The sequence below is a fragment of the Cibotium barometz genome, chromosome 10 (genome assembly GCF_041138505.1).
Source record: "Cibotium barometz isolate CiBa-2024 chromosome 10, ASM4113850v1, whole genome shotgun sequence".
In the NCBI taxonomy this organism is placed as follows: Eukaryota; Viridiplantae; Streptophyta; class Polypodiopsida; order Cyatheales; family Cibotiaceae; genus Cibotium; species Cibotium barometz.
The window spans coordinates 25,932,890-25,953,119 of NC_141055.1; the positions used below are offsets into that span (position 1 = coordinate 25,932,890).

At 45.8% G+C, this 20,230-nt stretch overlaps 1 protein-coding gene across 6 annotated transcripts in view; it reads right to left on the minus strand.

The window, feature by feature from the left end:
- Window positions 1-9,676: 9,676 nt before the first annotated feature.
- Window positions 9,677-20,230, minus strand: part of LOC147634711 (uncharacterized) — a 33,214-nt gene continuing 22,660 nt past the window's right edge. For 3 of the 6 annotated variants that reach the window (XM_086803865.1, XM_086803863.1, XM_086803862.1), the window contains 4 exons: window positions 16,629-16,791; window positions 16,396-16,530; window positions 16,171-16,314; window positions 15,074-16,077 (listed from right to left, as the gene is read on the minus strand). In XM_086803865.1, coding sequence (XP_086659991.1) covers window positions 15,298-16,077; window positions 16,171-16,314; window positions 16,396-16,530; window positions 16,629-16,791 — 1,222 coding nt within the window. In that variant the 3' untranslated portion in view covers window positions 15,074-15,297. Of the gene's footprint in view, window positions 9,978-15,073; window positions 16,078-16,170; window positions 16,315-16,392; window positions 16,531-16,628; window positions 16,792-20,230 lie in introns of those variants that run through there. The other 3 variants (XM_086803864.1, XM_086803860.1, XM_086803861.1) reach the window with 2 other exon arrangements.

The following is a 20,230-nucleotide window of genomic DNA, read 5'->3' on the forward strand; positions in this document are numbered from 1 at the left end:
ATCTTATGATGATACCCACCTAAGCACTTGCATAGTCCATGACACCATAGGTGCTAACTTGACCCTAGACCTCACCATCAACGTGGTCCATGAGGCTTTGCACTCATGGACCAAAAGCTGAATGAAGCATAAGGCATGGTCCAAGACATTATCAAGGGCCCAGTCAACAAGGAGTTGCATCAAATGGGAGATAACACTCGCCCAGACCTGCACACCCCTACTCGCATCCTCACCATGCTGACCAATCTCCGATGGACAGACAGGTTTAGTAGATGCAACCTCTTCCTCCTCGCCCACCTCAAGCAAGGTCTACCACTGAATTGGGCCAACCATTTCCACCATGAGCTCCACAATATCTGCACGAACCCGACTAGCAAGTTTGGGGCCACCATGATCCTCACCAAAGTTCTCTACTATGCCGCAGCTTGGGAACAGCTCCCCAAACCTTATAGTACCAAAGCGTTGCCACCCCAAGCAGGCCTCCTCTGCACTCACAACCCCAATAGCTCCCTCCCAGATGACTCCAAAAACTCCAAGAAGCAGAGGTTGGACCAAGAGGCCACTGCCAATGACACTTTTTGCTGTTTTTTTTTTAAACCAACCTGATGGATACCCCCACACGGCCGGTAGTAGAGACGCAGGCCCAAGTGCCAACCAGGACCGTGCAGAGCCAACTCAGTTCAATGACCCTCCCACAACAGCTCAGTCCCTCTCGCCGAGAACGTACCGCTTTTTCAAGCTCATCATTGTCCTTTTGGTTTCCCAACTAGCATGCATTTGATGAATGTCAATAGGGCATGGCCTTTGACATCAACAAGGGTCCCACACTCCGCCAAATACTTGACTACTTTAAGCGAGTACAATGGATGCAAGGCTACCTTCTGGACATCCTACAAAGCCTTCCATCAAATCACCCAATACAGGAAGTCTCGCTTTAACTTTTACTAGAACTTCAATGGATTCTACCACTAGCCTTCCACGAAGCTTCACTGTCGATTCCAAGGATAGAACCGTGATTGTTAACCACATTGGCTAACATTACTCCAAAATGCATGGCAACTTCTTCAAACCATATTTTTCTTCATGTAAAACGATTATGGAAAATCTCCAAGCTTACGACTTGTGTAATGTCAGAAGATAGTCAAACACCAAGCTTACGACTTGTGTAATCCCTGTGATGTACATTTAGACTACGAAATTAGCCTAGACTAGCTCGTTGGACCCCTAGACATTACTTGTGCGGCCAGACATTGTACAAATGAGTAGTGTATATAAGACATGTTGACTAATGAGAGAAGCCATAATCTCATTCTCACAATAGAGTTTGAGTATTCTTGCTCTTGTGATTGAAGTTGCTTGTATGATTTTCTCTTCTTCCTTGTTGCATGCATACTTACGGATTGTGTGAGAGAGTGATGGTGTTGATGTATGCTTTCTCCCTCCCTCCTTCTCTTATCTACTCTCTCGTGCTTTCACTCACTATGGCATATTGAGCTTTCCATAGCTCTCTCTCTCTTTGCTCCCCACCAATTGCAAAGTGACAACAAAGGAGGCAAGGTTGAGAACCCTAGCTCTCCACAAGAGAGAGTTACTCTACTAAGAGTGGCTTGAGGTGCAAACCATTATGACCCTTGCATTCTCCTCTCTTTTCTCTCTATCTTGCAAGGCTCAAGTGTTCTCCCCCGTGAACAGATAAGGAAAGCAACCAACCATCTTGTTTTTCTAGACTTTGAGAAGGCTTACGATAGAATTGATTGGACATTAAGAAGGCATATGATAGAATTGATTGGGATTTCCTTGAAGGAACTCTTAGATGTATGGGATTCTGTCCTCATCATGACTAGATTAAAGGTGTTTCATGCTTTTATTAAGAGGTTTAGAGTAGGGTGCTCGCATATGGTGGGAGAGCTAATCACTTCTAGATCTCTCATTCTGTAGTACAGGGATGCCCTTAGCCCCTTGTTATATCTCATTGTTGTAGAGGCTATGAGCATCTTTCTTCTCTCCATTTTTGGACTTTTTGTATGAGCCTTCTCTTGCACAATGAGGATGATTTGAGCTTGCTGATGATATTGCTATGTTCCTTGAGGCCTCACACATATGTTTATGTTCCTTTCGGATTGCACAAGAGGAGTTTGCCTAGTTGCAAGAGCTCTCATTAAATCGGCATAAGTACGGTGGTCTTTAGATTATGGACTCACAAAGAGTCAACTAGGGTGTAGAGCTCGACGGTTATACTTCAAGATATTTGGGGTGTGAAGTTGCAATTGATATATCGCTTGCATAGTAGTTGATATATCACTTGCACAATATATTACACTAATATATTACACTAGTACTTATGAACATAAGGAAGAAACTTCTTCACTAGAGTTCTAGGAAATTGGATCTAGCTCCAAATCTTTGGTGGTTAACCAAGTATTGCTTGTCTCATATTGGTTCATTGCCTCATGTTGGTGCTTCTCTCATGGATGGATTCACCAATTATGGAGATTGGTCTGCAACTCTCTCTCTCTCGCATTAAGTTTGGATAGTACACTTCATACCTGAGCTAGAGTTTCTTGGGAGATTGTTATACGCCCCAAACAAGAAGGGGGGATAAATATTATAGATCTAGATATACAATGCAGAGCATTGCTTTGCAAGTTAGCAGTCAAAGGTTTCCTTCTAGGCACTAAGCCTTGGAATAATCTCTTTATGTTTCATATCTCCGATTGTATGCGTCATGGTGGTGGAGATTGGATGCTCATTACATATTTCTTATTTATTGAGGTGACACGGTATAGGGCACCTTCCTCTCCACTCATGGGTGTCATTATTAGAGCCTATATAGCAGCATGAGACCTATATAGCCTCTCTCTCCACTCATGGGTGTCATTATTGGATGCTCATTACACATTTCTTATTTATTGAGGTGACACGGTATAGGGCACCTTCCTCTCCACTCATGGGTGTCATTATTAGAGCCTATATAGCAGCATGAGACCTTTTTTGAGATAGAGGCTTCCAAGATCAAAGGATGAGGCTGACAAACAGCCTGTTATGTGGAATGACCTCATTAGAGATGTGGTTGGGTGACCTTTGGGTATGTCTGGATATATATGGCACAACTGGGAGAGATGTGCATCCACGCAAAGTCTTCCTATGGATCGGAGACTTGCATCCACCAAGCTCCTCAAAGGGAGTCTAGACAAATCTAATCTAATTAATGCAACTATACCTTTTGAGTGGATTATTGGCACATTTCATGATCAGCATCATCCTAAGTGACTGGGTGCTTTCTCTACGACAAGAGTGCCATTACAAGTGTCCTTGTTGGATCAAGATGAGGAGAGATCATGTTTTTTATTCAATCTAGCCAGCATGGATACTCATGAAATGTTTCCCTTCATCTAGTGAGAGTAGCTAGTCGCTCAGAGAAACATGGGCATGTTGACCCTACACCTGATATTGTGACCATGGGTCTTGATGCTTGGGTTGTATGGTGGATGTTCTATCAGATATCTTCATTGGGATCTTGATAAGTGGGAGTGGATTGATGCAATCAATCCTATGAAGACTCAGTCTCTTTTCAACTACGCAATCCATAATGCAAAGCTCCTTTTAGTTGGATAGATTCACATGACTCCCTAAGGCCACAGAGGATTATGATATTACCCCATTTATTAAAAAGAGATTTTAGCCTAAACTTTGGCACTCACACAAGAGGAGCCAACTCTCCCACTTCTTTTGGTTACCCATAAAGAAGTGGAGGGCTAGATTTGGGGCCGATCCCACCAACCTCAAATACACGATAGCTTGTGAGACATTACTACATTGCATATGGGGGTGTAGAGCTACTCAGAGGATTTGGGTGCTCTATAGCTCAGCTTATGAACAGATTAAGGAGAAAGACCATTTATCTTACTTGGGATGCTATTCCTTGGCTCACTCAGTCTTGTCCACAAATATTTTCTAAGGGTAAGGATCTTGACACCGAGATAATAATGATATGCGGAGGTGTCGCACAACCTTACATGCTACTAGATATTCCTCGTATATAATATAGACCCCCTCTGCAAAGGATTGATAATAGTTGGAAAATCATTGCAAGTATCGCAACTTGGCAGATTTGGAGGGACAAATACATAGAGCATATTGAGGGCATTCACATGTAGGATACTCATTGCATTTGTAATATATGGGGAGATACTATTCACTCTAGATCTGCGCAAGCAAAATGCATTGTTTTTGTGAGAGAGGGATCGAGAAATCTTTTTCTCATCGACCCCCACACGATTCTCTTGGCACCTCTGTGCCCCATATTGGTTGAGATCACCCTACATTCTAGGATCATGATCTTTTGTTCCATCCTCTAGTCGTGATTTTGTATGGTCTATTCATACTTAATGGAAGTTTCCTTTCTGCCCCCTCCCCCAAAAAAAGGCACACATGCCGCATATAGTGTGATTTGACCAATGACTCACATTGACAACACACAATTTTTCACTAGCCATAAACGGACACAAAGTTGCAATACCTAGAAGACATGAAGGTGTAAAGTGAAGCCACAAGGAAGTTGATGAAGAAAACACACAGTGTTAAATGTGGCTACTACAAGCTTATGAAACTTGCATGAGACACAACCAAGGCACAATAACTCAATGAAGTGTCACAAAAGGACCAATGTATTTACAATGGTGAGCCCACAAGAAATTCTCACACTAGAGCCATGAGGATACTCATACACATGCTCACAACAAAAAAATCACCACAAGATAACTCCACCTAGACATTGCATCAATGACTACACTGTTCTTCTCGAAACGTACGTGACCTGGTTACGTAGTTTGTTTTTGATAGAGGGGGGTGTGCTATGGTAGACATGTCCAAGCATCTCAAGGGTAACAAAACAGAAATGAAAGCCTTGCAGAACTACAACTCTAAGTTGCAATACTGGAGGTTCTTAAAAAGACTCCTGCGGCAAAGGTGTTGGGGCTAAATCTCACACACAGAAACGTTGGCCGCCTGCTCTCCTACTGTGTGTGCTACTACTTCAAGCATGCCCAGCAGCTAGAGTGATTAGGAATTGAACCCTTGACCTCATGCTTGGGATATATACTAGAGGGGAGGGGACTACTCCCACCTCATTAACCCACAAGCCCACAAGGTTGTACACTCATAACAATGTATAACATTAACACTACCCTTGCTTTTTGCACAACACAAACAGTATCCTCATCCTGACAAAAGAAAAACACAATGTTATTATTTGAACACCTTGAAGTGGTCCTTGTCCTTTCAAGTTTCACTTGAAAGCTATTCAGTGCAATAATTCAGAAATACAAAAGATCAAAACATACAATTAAATGTAAGCATGTTTGTATTCTGATTTCAAGCAAGTTGTGCTCACCAAAAAAAAAAAAAAAAGCACATTCAACCAAATATAGTCTTAACAGTATCACATACAACTTGCATGGGATCTCTCACATCACAATGTTGGTATAGAAGTTGAATGCCAATTGGTCTCCTTGTTTGTGCTGCTGAAATTTTCAAGAATCCTTCACTCTCCTTTTTGTTGGGAAGGAGGTATTGATGCCTCTCCTAGTTATCCTGATGATTGCTACTTCCTCTTAACTATCCTTTGCTTATAAATATTCTTTTTCTCGATGATGGTTTCTACAACTCATGTAGACCACCTTGATAATTTCTCCTTGCTCTGGATGAGGGTTATGATTGTGAAGAAAGCATGAGGATCGAAACCTTGTTTATTTTGCTTGGTCTAGCTAAGGAAAATCACCATTGTTTGGCATTGAAACAAGGGCCAAAAGGAGGAACTTCTAGCTTTTATTGGGAGGACTATGTAAGAACACAATAGCTTTTATTTTGCTTGCTCTAGCTAAGGGTGATCACCATTGTTTGGCATTGAAACAAGGGCCAAAAGGAGGAAAAGAAGAGAGTAAACAATATTACTTCTTGCAAACTCTGATTACAAACTAATGGATGTCCACCCAACCATAGGCTCCGGGTAAGGAGCTTTAATGGTGATCTAGACAAACTCTCAAAAGAGGATGTCTTGATTAGTGCTTGAACACAATGAACTTGATGATGAACAAAGGCTGCCAAACTAGTCTCTATATAGTGTCCTGGGTCGGCATGGATATAGGTCGGCTACGTCAACCAACCCACAACTTGGTCCAAAATGACCAACCAACCAATATCATTCAACTATCCAACTTGGACCATATTAGACTACAATAGCTCCCACATCCATTTGAGATTGTCTAGACCCTCAAACGAGCCTCGCAATTCGAGAACAGTGGTCTCAATTTGTTATCCAGTGCTCACTAATGTGGTCACATAGCCCACACAAGCATGCACCCTCCTTGGCAGAGTACCAATTCTACATAAGTCATTTCCTAACTATCTAGCCACATTTGGCTACCATCCAATGTCTAAACTCGAAACTGTCGGGTGCCCAAGGTACTATCCACAATAGCTACTACTCATATAGGAAGCCTTATGAAATAGAGCACGTCTGTCACCTACAGTAACAACACGAGGGTGGAGAGCATTGCGCAAATTCTTTTCCAATCAATATCATCCAACTATCCAAGTAGGACCATATTAGACTATAATAACTAGGATCATATTAGACTACAATAGCTCCCACATCCATTTGAGATTAACTAGACCCTCAAACGAGCCTCGCAATCGGAGAACAGTGGCCTCAATTTGATGTCCAGTGCTCACTAATGTGGTCCCATAGCCCACACAAGCATGCACCCTACTTGGCAGAGTACCAATTCTACATAAGTCATTTCCTAACTATCTAGCCACATTTGGCTACCATCCAATGTCTAAACACAATAGCTACTACTCATATAGAAAGCCTTACGAAATAGAGCACATCCGTCACCTACAGTAACAACACGAGGGTGGAGCATTGCGCAAATGCTTTTCCAACACCCCCCCCCCTCCCTCAATGTCCACTCGGTAGGTGATCTACCTCTTCAGTCCAATACTAAGTCAATGAAGATAGCACTCCATCAAATCTCTCCCGAGAGCCTTTGTGAAAATGTTTGCACAATTCTCTGTCGTTGGACAGTAGACAAGCTCCACCTCTCCATCCATGATAAGCTCACGCACATAATGATATTGTATCTCAATGTGCTTCATGAGAGCATGAAACACTGGGTTCTTGACAATCGCCATGCAACTCTGATTGTCGCACAACAACACCGTCACTCCCCTACACCCATGTCTCCTAAAATCCTTCTCAACCAAACTGTTGCCTTGTACTCGGCCTCTGCAGAAGAAAGTGCCACTACAAGTTGGTTCTTGTTGATCCAGGATCTAATTCTTCCAGACTCAATAAGAAAACAATAACCATAAATAGATTTTCTCTCATGTCAATCTCCTACCCAATCTCAGTCACAAAATCGAGTCAAGGTATTGCCCGATGTGTAAGTGATGCCGTACCCAATAGTACCTTTGATGTACTTTAACACCCGTATCCTTGCCTTCCAATGATTCTTTCGGGGCTGATTTGAGAACCTACTAAGGACACCAATTGCAAAGCTGGTGCCAAGCCATTATTGCACAAAAAGATCAAACTCCCCACTAACTTACTATACTCCTTCATATCCACAAGTGGAGAAGAATCTTTCATAGATAGCTTTGCATCAACCTCCATGGGTGTAACCACTACTTGCACTCATCCATGCCAAATGCCTTAAAATTTTCTCTTGCATACTTTTGCTAAGAAATAAAGATTTCATTGGACTCTTGCCAAACCTCAATCTCCAAACAGAAATGCAAAGGCCCAAGGTCTGTCATTTGAAACTCTGAACTCAATCATGTGTCTGTTGGATCTTCTCTTCACGGTTCCTCGTCACAATGAGGTTGTCCACATATAGGATAATGATCAAATACATGTCTTTCTCCCCTCCGCGTTGAATTGGAAGAGACCTACGAGTGTCATGGAGAATGAGAGAATGCTTCGCACCCAGCACTTGAGAGGCATTAGTCAAGGATTATGCAAATGAATGCAGCCATTCCTAACCACTGGATCACATGGAACTTTGTGGAAGGACCCCATCACTTGTGGTTTGGGGTATTTTCAGAGACGGGTACCTATTCAGGTCATGTGCCTTCCCACTTTGGGTGAGGACGAGATGTACCAGTCGTTTACTCCATTTAGGTCTCTTAGAGAGAAGTCTTGAGTAGGATATCATTAAGGGTCCAACGGTCCGGCCGGTGAGGGTGGTGGGCAAGACAAGGAAGCACATCTATACTGACCCATCTCAAGCGATGATTATGGACTTCTTGGAGCCTCTAGTTATATGATGGGTGTCCTATCAGATACTTGCACTCAGACCGCGGTGAGTGGGAGTGGAGAGATGCTTTTAATCCCATGAAAAGCATGCCTTTCTTCAGTTACACTAAACCGAATGCCAGACACTTGGTTCTAGGAAAAATCTAGAGAGTCCCTACTTCTAGACCGCAATTGGAGGCTTATGCTATCACCCTTGACATTCAAGGAGCTTTTTGGTGGAGGTTGTGGCACTCTAGAGGGAAGCAAAGATCTCCTCTTTTATTTGGCTTTCTCTACATGGTGGCCTTGCCAGCAACCAATGGAGATAGATCATTGGTGCTAGCCCAGTTTGGTCGGGATGTGCACGAGCTTCAAAGACAGTCTACCATTGCTTATGGCAGTGCAGGGAGGCACATAGGATTTGGACTGCAATAGAACACCTTTTTGGAAGGATGATGAGGGATGCCTACATTTGTTTTGGTGCTATTGTTTGGTTGACACAATCGGGCCAACAAATCAAGTCTGAAGGGAACGACCGAGATATGATCACACGGGTTACCTAGGGAGTGGGTCGACAGCGTCATCTTCAGGACATGCAAGAGTTAGGCTACGTATCTCCAGCACAGAGATTTGGGCCCGCAAATCAAGTCTGAAGGGAACAACAGAGATATGATCATATGGGTTACCTAGAGAGTGGGTCGACAGTGTCGTCTTCAGGACATGCAAGAGTCAGGCTACATACCTCTAGCATAGAGATTGGACACTGCATGGGAGATCATTACTAGCATCATAGCCTGGCACACGTGGAAGGCTAGATGCATTGAGACCATGGAGGGCACTTTAGTTTATGATACAAAGTGCATTTGCAGGATATGGTGTGATATTATCCACACACTCATGGCCACTTGGGCCAGGATTCAAGGATATTCGAGGGCTCCAAAGAGAAAACGTGGCCAATTCATGAGAGAATGGGATCGTGGCATTTTTTTCACTCTCTCTCATATGGGGCCTTGCTAGCAACACAAGGCACCCGATTGGTTAAGATTTGCCCCTTGCTTGGTCTAAAATCTCCTTGTTTTTTTTTTTAAATTATACTTAATAGAAGTCTCTTTTTTGGAAAAATATAGGGGGCCTTACAAAATAGAGCACATCTGTCACCCGCACGACATGAGAGTGGAGCATTGAAAAAATGTTTTTCCAACAAACTAAGTACCATAAGATCTATGCTTTGTTGTCACAAGTTTTGTGATCCACCACACAGATTCTGAAGGAAGCCCATTCGCTTGCATGGGAAATATGCGAGGCAAAGGAGTAATTGAGATCAAGAAAGAAAAGGCTTGGCACTTCTTTAAGCAAGAAAAAGTACTTGAATTCCCCACCTTGTAATAAAGCTGGTTGGATATAGTCATAATACAGTCTCCCATAATTAAATTTAAGAGAGGCCAAGCTTTGCCATAATTACCTTCTGCAGTTCAAGGGGGAGAGGCAAGGTTCCTGCCTGCATTGGTGCTCACGGACAAATTTTATTTTCTTCCACTTATATGTGTTCCCATGAGAGGGCTGATTCGGGCAAACACAAAGGCTTATAATACATCAATAACCTAGGCTTTTGGTAGCACGATTTCCCTTAGAGATCCTTGGCATAGTACTCCAACACGCTTGATGTCCAATATTGTGCTACCTAATCACATTTCACAAGAAGCCATCCCTGTTAGATACGATGGCCTATACTTAAGTATTCAGAGATGAGGAAAAACTCTCCTTCTATGGCAAGAACATGGCATTAAATTCAAAGACTGATTAGCATTCCATTGCATGTGGTTGAGACCTAGACACTATGCCAGGTGTTGAGCAGAACCATCGGGCATGATGTAAGCCCTTTCCAAACCTAGACTTCCTACACCTGAACCAATTTTCTGAACCTAGATTTCAAGTGCGGAACCTACATCTCAACCAAACAAAGCAAGGTGGCAGGTTAGGGTTGAGTTTTATAAAACTCAATCTTAATATAATATGTATATTAAGATAAATTGCACAAAGAATGCACATATAGAAGGCAAATAGCATAATTAAGTTCAAAGCAATCACACTATGGAGGAACCATCACCTCCTATGAAGTGAAACTGCTTCACCGCTACTTGTAGTGCCAAGCCACTTTGCCCCTCGTGGCTCATGGTCTTCATTTTAGATAGATATCTTCCCACACAAAATCTACTTCCAAGAACATATGCGACCCGATACATAGAGTGTAAGTTGATTTCATCCTTTGCTTGTTGGATACATCGTAGGACCTTTGGCCCTTGAAGACCAAACCCTTGGACAATGGACGAGGTACAAAGGAAAGGGCTGGCAAGGCCCTCCTGATCATCCAGACCACCCAACCCTTACCTTCTTTACTACTAAGGTTTAGATTTGTTACTACTGTGTGACTAAGCATCAAATCCATTAGTCAAACTGCATGGCCACATCTCCAGCACATTCAGCATCCCCCTCCCCCCACACACAAATGTCCCATATTGACAAAATTCCCCTAGGGACAAGTGCGTAAATGGGGAATCTAGCATGCTAAGCCAATGTTTGAGGTGGCAAATTAGCACCCTCATAAGCTTCTCCTCTTCACATTGCCCTCCTCAAACATATGTTAAGCCCTCTAGGCTCTCTCCTCAAGGGAATCCCATCAATACAAGACAGTAACCACCCTCTTTTTTCCTTGCCGTACACATCATAGTATTTTAGCCACTCAGAGGACAGTGTCGGAATATGCAGCGGAAATGATGACCAAATCTGGGAACACAAGAGCAAAAACGCAGGCAGAAAAAACAGCACAAAAAGAGAGAGATGTAGGCGTGTAACTCTGCTCTGATATACACAAGAAGATCCCGAATATGATACAAATAAGGCATGGGGGCTGAGGAGCTATATATACTCCCCTAGAGGGCAGTCGGCCAGCACTGGAAGAGGCCCACGACTGGACAAAACCAACGACTGCTGAAAAACAGCAGTCGGCCAGCATCTGGTGCCCCATGTCTGCACAGAACAAGTCGGCCAGCGCTCAGACAGCCCACGACTGCTACAGATGCAGTCGGCCAGCTTCAGAGTGCTCCTGGCATCACCTGGCAGCCATCCCAAGCCTCAGAAAAATGGGAAAAAATAGGGGAAAAATACGGAGAGTGGGGAAAAATGATAAAACACCTCATAAGGGCGGGCACACCCACAACAAAGGCCCTGGTGTATAAATCTAGACAGGAGATGACTTCTAACACCCCCTCTCAGCTCCTGGCTGTGTGACCAACCACTGGGAGCTGGGGTGCCGCCTGAGCAAATCCTGAGAGCGACTTCGTGAAGAGGTCCACCGTACTGTCCTCCGTCGAACAGAACTCCAGCAAGATGTCATCAGCAACAATCTGTTCACGAACAAAGTGCCTCTGGATGACCATGGGTTCCTCCAGTGGAAGCCCAAACCTGCAATGTAACCTCCTCCTGCTCCGTAAAACTGCTCCTGGGCCATAAGTAGATCCCCTCGTGTCCGAATCTCCTCCCCAAACTGAGTCACTCCAACCGCGGAGTCGGACTCCATCCAACAATCCCCCTCCTGTGTACAAGAGTCTATGATCCTTCGCATGCCGCAAAAACCACAGGAAACGCAATCCTGCCTCCCAAAGAGACATCTGCAACCAAGAGCTCAACTGCCTCATCAGGAAGCTCCCGTCCAATCCGGTGTCCATCAACCAGATCCATGAACCATACAGCTTCTGAATCACAGAGACATCACACTGCTCACAAGGATCAACACCTGTTACGGTGCACAAGCAAGTCCTGGAAACCTGATGAAACCTGTCAACCACCCCCTCTGAATCCGGAACCACAAAGCCTGGAGAAACCACCTCCTTCTGCAAGTAATCACTTGTCACCTGCCTGGCTTTCCGAAAGGTCCCCGTGGAAAGAACATCCTCAACTACTGGAAGTTCTATGTCCCGAACACTACGAGACATCAGAGCATAAGTGACCTGTTCAGCTTCCTCTGACTCACGAACACAAGAACTACCAACCTCAGTACTGGAAAGTTCCTGCCAACTGCTGCCATCTACTGGTAAGCTATCCACCACCTGGTCTCGGAAAGCCTGTACCTGCAGTGTATCCACACCTGAGTAGCTATTACCACACTGCCACTCATCACAATCTTAAGGACCTGGGAGAGAGAGTGCTGAAAGCCTGTAGACTCCATTCTCCACTCCACCTTCCCAAACCACTTGGCCTGTTGCTTTGTCCCGGAGAGCAACAAAATGCTCATCAAACTCCACCCGTACGCCAGTCTTGCAAACCTGATGCACTGACAACAGATGAAAACCAAGTGCCGGAACATACAACACCTGGGAGGAATGCTTCCCCCCTCTGCCATCGGGAACTATCTCCATCCTACCCTCACTGTGAACTGGGATAGTGGACGTATCCCCAGTAAGAATATGACCAGAAAGCCTGCAGAGATCCTGTAAACCGGAACGGGAAGGAGTCATGTGCCTGGAAGCACCACTATCGAGAATCCACTCCCGAGTATCCGTTGCGGAGAGTCCTCCAATCTCCTCCCTGCCTGAAGAAAATGAAGCATCGGTGTCCATCACCTCCAGGTGCACAAAAGCCGGAGTCTTCATGATTGCTGAGGAGTCTTCACCCTTCTCGGTCTTCCGCTTGGGACACTGTCTCCAGTAGTGGCCTTTCTCGCCACAATCATTACAGGTCCTCTCTGCCTTCAGCTTCTCGCGGTCAGCGTCGGACATCTTCTCAGAAGACTTCTCCGATGAAGCCTTCCCTTTGCCCGAGTTACGGCCTTTCGACCGTTGGCCAGTAAAGGCCTCCGAACCTCCACCCTGAGGAGGGTTCGTAAATCGTTCCTCCTGGTCCAGGACCATGGGCACAAGCTCCTCCCACGTGATGGTGCTGAGCCTGCCACTGGTAATCAAAGAGGAGTAAAATGCTGAGTACGAAGAGGGCAAATGTGACAACAACGTGATGGCCATGTCCTCTGACGATATCTCCTTCCCAGCCTGGAGAACTTCCTGCTGAAGAGCCTGCAGCTTGTTAATATGCTCCCGCATCGTCGGCGACTTTGCAGGGCTCATAACCCGCATCTGTACTTCCAAGGAAATCCTCTTCATGGGCGATACCCTGTTGTAAAGTGAGGCCAAATGCTGCCATATACCTCTGGCCAGCGTCATGTGCTTGACATGATTGATTACCTGCGGTGTGCAGTTGAGGAAAATAAACGAACGGACCCTGGCGTTGACGCGATCCCACATCTGCGTCTGGGCCTCCCGGTCCTTTCGGGTTGACGGTAACTCCCCTTCCTCTACTTCCGGCCGTGGAACACCAACAACGACGAAATCGGCGAGATCGTAGGACTCCAGAACGGATTCCATCATCACCTTCCATATGCCGTAGTTGCTCCCGTCCAACTGACGGTCCACCGGGAACGTGGGGAGAGTCGGGATCTTCACATGTCTCTCGGCCATCTCAAACAGATCTGCCATAGCGGGGATGTACTCTGAAAAGGGTGGGTGGGTGGGAACAAAGAAGAACTGATACCTGCAAGTGGCTGTCCAGCAAATCAGCCCGCCTTCCTCTTGCTTCTCCTCTTCCCGAACAGTCCAAAACAGTCCACCAATCAGCCACAAAACAGCCCCCTCTTGCTCACACAAATCCCAAGACCTATCTAGAGCCTAGGCTCTGATACCATGTCAGAATATGCAGCGGAAATGATGACCAAATCTGGGAACACAAGAGCAAAAACGCAGGCAGAAAAAACAGCACAAAAAGAGAGAGATGTAGGCGTGTAACTCTGCTCTGATATACACAAGAAGATCCCGAATATGATACAAATAAGGCATGGGGGCTGAGGAGCTATATATACTCCCCTAGAGGGCAGTCGGCCAGCACTGGAAGAGGCCCACGACTGGACAAAACCAACGACTGCTGAAAAACAGCAGTCGGCCAGCATCTGGTGCCCCATGTCTGCACAGAACAAGTCGGCCAGCACTCAGACAGCCCACGACTGCTACAGATGCAGTCGGCCAGCTTCAGAGTGCTCCTGGCATCACCTGGCAGCCATCCCAAGCCTCAGAAAAATGGGAAAAAATAGGGGGAAAATACGGAGAGTGGGGAAAAATGATAAAACACCTCATAAGGGCGGGCACACCCACAACAAAGGCCCTGGTGTATAAATCTAGACAGGAGATGACTTCTAACAGACAGATCTTAGGGACGGGTACTTAAATGGGGAGTCTAAAGGGCTTAAGCACTGTTTGAGGTGGCCGACTAGCACCCCTCAAGTCTTTCCTCTCATATTGGCCTCCTCATCGAGCATTGGATAAGCCCTCTAGACTCCTCACACACCCGTTCTTCCCAAGGAGTCGTCATAATACAGAGCATGTAACCCCACCCCCCTCCCCCCCCCCCCAAAAGAAAAAAAAGAAGAAGAGAGACGTTAAGGGAATCTCACCCAGTATTCTTTGGGTTTAGTAACATGTTGACCTGCCAGCCCAAGTTTGTAAGGTTATCAGTCTTAGGTTTGTGAAGTTTTCATTGTGTTTTCAAAAGCTTGGCATTAAAAGGAGAAAATCAGTGCATGCATTGTGCAAAGTTGTTGACACCAAGGGCAGCCAGACCACCTTCCATTTCCTGCAGGTTAACATGCCTAGAACGTATTGCTGATGGCATGGATTCTTGTTGCTCAACTTTATTACACAGCCGAATCTACCAGGATGCCATCTCAACCTCATCATAAATAGGAACTTTTTAATGATCTAAATTGCTATTTTCAAGATCCAAAAAGTTGATGGAACAAAAGTTTCAGCATCTGTCTACACAAGCACTTCCAAGACAACATTCAACATTTCGACACAAACGCAAATATAAAGTTTGTACTCCTATGATTGTTTGACCTCATCCAGAAAGGATTGTGTGATCTAGCCAAATGATCAAATGAAGAAAAATCATACCTCCTCACTTTAACGTAGGTCAGAGAGATCTAAACTTCTTGAAAACAGGAGTTTCGCTGGTAAACCAGACAGGTACGTGCCAGTCGTGTCACCAAGCAATCTGCGAAACCCCAGGGCTGATAGCACTTTAATGTTGAACACATCATCATTTGCAGAGGTGCCTGAGACAGAATCCTGCCGGCCTCCACTCATATTTTTTTTACTCGTTTCACCTGCATAGAATTTTCTCGACCTCGAATGTATACTGAGGTGGCCAGTATAGCGTGAATATTCATCAAACACCTTACCACATTCCTGACATGTGATTGCCATAGGCTTTTCTGACGTCCGTGGTATGCTTCCTTCTTCCCTACGAGATCTTGCTCGTCTACCAAGGGATTCTGGCTCATGTTTCCTCTTTCGTTCCTCTGTTGCCTGCTTGATGTGACCTGCCCCAACAAGTTTTGGTGGTCTGCCAGTAGGCCTGCCTTTGACTTTACCACTAGACCTACCAACTGGTCTTCCAACTAGCTTGCTAACTGGTCTTCCAACTAGCTTGCTAACTGGTCTGCCGGTTATCTTCCTAGATTTTTTGAAGTGTGTGTCCAAATGATGGACATACTGCTTTTTCCTGCTAAATGTCCTGTGGCATTGCATACACTTGAATTGTCTAACCTTGTTTTTCCAGGAACGCCTACGCCACAAAGTCTCGAATTTTGTTTTTCCAAGAGTCAAACGCTTTTCAGAAACATTACCTTCAATATCATCCCTATTTTCAAACTGCTGTCTTTCAGCAGTAGGCTTGCTTGCCTGTGGAAAAAAATAAACATGCATAAGAATCAGCAATCCTCCTAAATCAGCCTCAAACCCTGACCTGATATCAGATTTCTAACTTCAACCTACCTTATGAAAAGCATGTCCTGTTGAGATTGCATGCCTTTTCAAGGTGAATGGCGTAGCATAGGTGTTCCCACAAGTGATACACAGGTAATCCCCACCAATCAAACGTTTCTTGTCCATTTTATTCCTAGAGGTTTCGTTTCTGAACTGAAAAAGTACCAAAAACTTTAATTAAAACTTGAACAATTTAACCTTTCAACACAGGACTAGGTTCAAGGCATTTACCACCTTTTTATCCAGCATATGTTCTGCTTTAGTTGCATGCCTTTTTAAGCTGTATGGGTTAGCAAAAGTCTTCCCACATGTACCACATAGAAGAGCACTTCTTTTATTCACTTTATCCAAAAGAGTCCTGCGCTTTGACTGCAGGGAAGGCAAAAAAACCTCTCATTAGCTTCGTAGAATCTCCAAGAAACCAGAAAAAAAAAAAGCATATGCATAGATTCCAGAGGGTTGCCTACTTTCAGAGGTTCAGACCCTTCCATCAAAGCGCTAGTTGATTGTGCTATTACAGTCTCAGATGACTTCAAATCACTTTGAACTTGAGTAGAAGCATTCATCCCAACCACAGAACCAGCACGTGTCGAGATATCTTTGAACGTAAAACATTCTTCAGAGCCCGAGCTTCAAATCATCCCAAAATCACCCAACCTTTGAGTTTAAAATAACAATGTATGCTTATTCATCAGCAAATTGGCATGCTTTCTAAACTACATTCAAAAATCAAAGAGAACAATCATAACAAAATTCCTGTGGCCATGAGACTTGATTTGATCGAGGATGGATGCACCATGTGCACCTAGCCCATTTCAAAGTGTAGTGTGATTCCAAAACGTTAAATGGATAGCCTCATGAAGGTAAAAAGAGACAACCTGATGGTGTCTACTTGTGCGAAAATATGGTTTTTTTCTCTAGTGGAAGGTTGTTTTGCACTCAGGAATGACCATAGTGCCTCCCAGGAGGAGATGGTGGAACAGACCACACCTGTGAAAGCATCTTCCTCAGTGGAGACGCTCTCACAGACCCAAGTAGTAGAGTACACCTCTGACTTTGGCCCAAGTTGAGGCGATGATGGACAACATGCTGCAACACTTCTTCCTCTTTTTACAGACTCAGCAACCTACCCTAGTTCTTCAACATTCTTCAGCAACCTCCCTCAATGGCCCAGCGTTCCGAGCAAAAATTTGCTTTGAAACAAGATCATCAACAACACAAGCACGAGCATGTATGGAAGAAACATATCAAGAGTACCAAGCAGAAAAGTTCAAACGGATTCACACAGCAAAGGAGACTGGCTGTCAGTGGGCTCTAGAGATCAAGAGAGCTGTCTCAGAGGCGGAGACGCATCAAATGACGTTTTTTTTAGTATTAGCAGCAAATCAATGAGAAATACCATACAGAGGCACCCGAAGCATACCTCCGCGCCCTTGCCCACAATTCAATTGCCATGGCTACTCCCAATACATCAATCTGTTCCCCCAAAAAGGTGTTTCCAGCCTATTGAGCTTGCTCAAAGCATGGAGTTAAAGTACAATCCCAGAACACAACACCTAGCCACAAAGTTCAGGCAATAAAGCACCAACCACGAGTGACGAGGTCCACCCCACCACAGCCTTCTGGAGTTTCTAGCTCCTACCCTGCAGACACCACATCCACACTAACCTAGGACCAGAAGGCTAAGAAAGGCGTGACAAGAGACTGTTTGTCCAAAGATGAATTGCGAAAGTATAACAAGAGAACCGATGTTTTTACTGCCATACAATCGGGCATAGCAAGAAAAAGTATCACCAGGTATGCCCCAAGGTACAGTTAGCAAAACCTAGCTCCACATCTTCCACAGTCATAGTTACAAGACCCAATCATTAGTACCATCCTTAGTAGGGTGCTCGAAGGTATGCATGAGAGAACCTCCACAGAACTAGAAACTAAGAGTATTGTGCCCTTGTGCAATGTGCAGGAGCATGTGGTACCTTAGGTTGAGAGCGCAAGCACACAGCTGATGGGGAGAGAGAGAGAGAGAGAGAGAGAGAGAGAAAGGGAGGGAGAGAGATGTAAGACAAGGCACGCGCAGGAGGGACGCTATGGCGGGTGATAGTCCATCGTGGAGATTCCACACAGAGAAGTACAATGCTTTTTATAGCCTTTGAAGGTCCGAAGGTCCTTTTGCATGACGTAAGCAGTGATGTCACACAAGGTGCAAGCCTTCGCTTCTCTTTTCTGTGGTGCAAGCCTTCGCTTCTCTTTTCTGTGGTGTAAGCCTTCGCTTCTTCTCCAAGTTGGCAACGCATTTGTTGTGCGCCGTTTCGAATTTGGGTGGCTGGCCAACAAGTTGGCAACGAGTTTGTTGTGCAAGAATGCTAGTATAGTGTGAACCATAGTCACATGAAACGGGAAACAGAACAAGAACGACAAGGCTATCGGAAACGGAAACGACTTAATCTTGGAAATGGAAACGGATAAGAAACGGCTTCTTCGAAACAACATAGTTATATTTTGTATGCAACCTTAAGAGTTTCATCAAGAAATGGCACAAAGGAAATGAGAAACGGGTGACATTGGAAACGGCGTTTCCGATCTGATAGGCCATAGGCCCCGAAACGGAGTTTCCTTGTGACTATGGTGTGAACCCACTCTTATAGTGATTCAATAAATATTTAGATATTTATACCAGGAATTTTATTATTTTAAAAAATAATAAAATAAAAAAACGTCTTGCCAGGTGTCAAATCAATACGTACCTTACAAATCTTTTGGGGTTGACACGGCCGAATCTTACCTCCTGAGATTACGAGCTCGCTGAAGCCTCCCGCCTCCACCCTGCATTGCGCGCCTCCACGTCCCCCCCCTTTTTCTCTGTCGCCGGTTCGCCCCCCATCTCTCCGCCATTTCGCCTCTTCACCCCCCGCCTGCCTTCGCTCCCCTCTCCTCGCTGTTGCGCCTCCCCCCTCCTCGCTTTTTCGTCCCTTTCCTCTCCTCGCCGTTTCGCATCGTCACCCCCCGCCTGCCTGCTGCTGCGCCTCCTCCCCATTTCGTCCCCCCCCCCCCCCCCCGCCTAGCCGCCTTCTTGTTTTTCCGCCCACTCTTCGCCTGTTCGCCTGTTCGCCCCCTTTCCGCCTGTTCGCGCCAGCGCCCCGCCTCCCCTCCCTTTCGTTTATTTTGCCGCCCCCCCAGGGCCTCTCCTTCGTTTTCCCCCTCTCCCTCCTCTTTCGTGCTGCTGGTCACCCCCAGGGGGTTTTGTTTTTTTTCTTCATTTTCATCCGGTCTTCCGCCTCTTTGGGTGCAGCCCGCTTCTTGCAGGTTTTCCGCATTCGCCTCGCCTTCGCCTGAGTTTCAGACTCTGATGGAGACTCCTCCCGCCTCGCCTCAGAGGGACTCACCCGCAGCCCCCTCGCCCGCCCCCGAGGACATCCCCATCAGGCTTTCTCTTTCGCCGGAAGAGGAAGCGAGCCTCACTGCAGAGGTGGAACGCCTCCAGGCTCATTCCACCATCTGCCGTATAGTCGGCACTCGCCCCAGCAGAGGGGAGATCAGGGATCTTCTTCAGGCTCACCTCCTTGCAGATGTGGGCAAGATCCTAGATGTACAGCTCCTGGGCCGGGGCCATTATCAGATCGAGTTCGAGGCCGCCCAGAGCGTTGCCAAGGTCCTTGCCATGAGTCCTCTGGACATCAGGGGTGCTCGGGCTTTCTTCAGACCTTGGCAGCATGGATTTGACCCAGCAGCGGCGGAGCAGGGAGAGCGCCTCTTCCATATTACAGTTTGTTTCCCTGGTCTCCGCCGGGAGTATCTTCCGCTCCTCTCCAGGCTCGGAGCATTGGTGGGCTCGGTACTAGAGACGGGCCCCTTAGCAGCTTCAGTGGTGGCCAGAGCAGCTGGGCTACCTTCGGTCAGAGTGTTGGTGTCTGACATCTCCTCCCTTCCTAAGGTCATTCAGCTACCTAGGATAGGGGGGGGGGGGGGTGGATAGATCAGAGAGTGGAGTTCTCGGGGCTCCCGAACCAGTGCTTCATTTGCAGGCAGGTCGGTCATCTGGCCAAGGCCTGCCCTCGCAGGAGACCTCGAC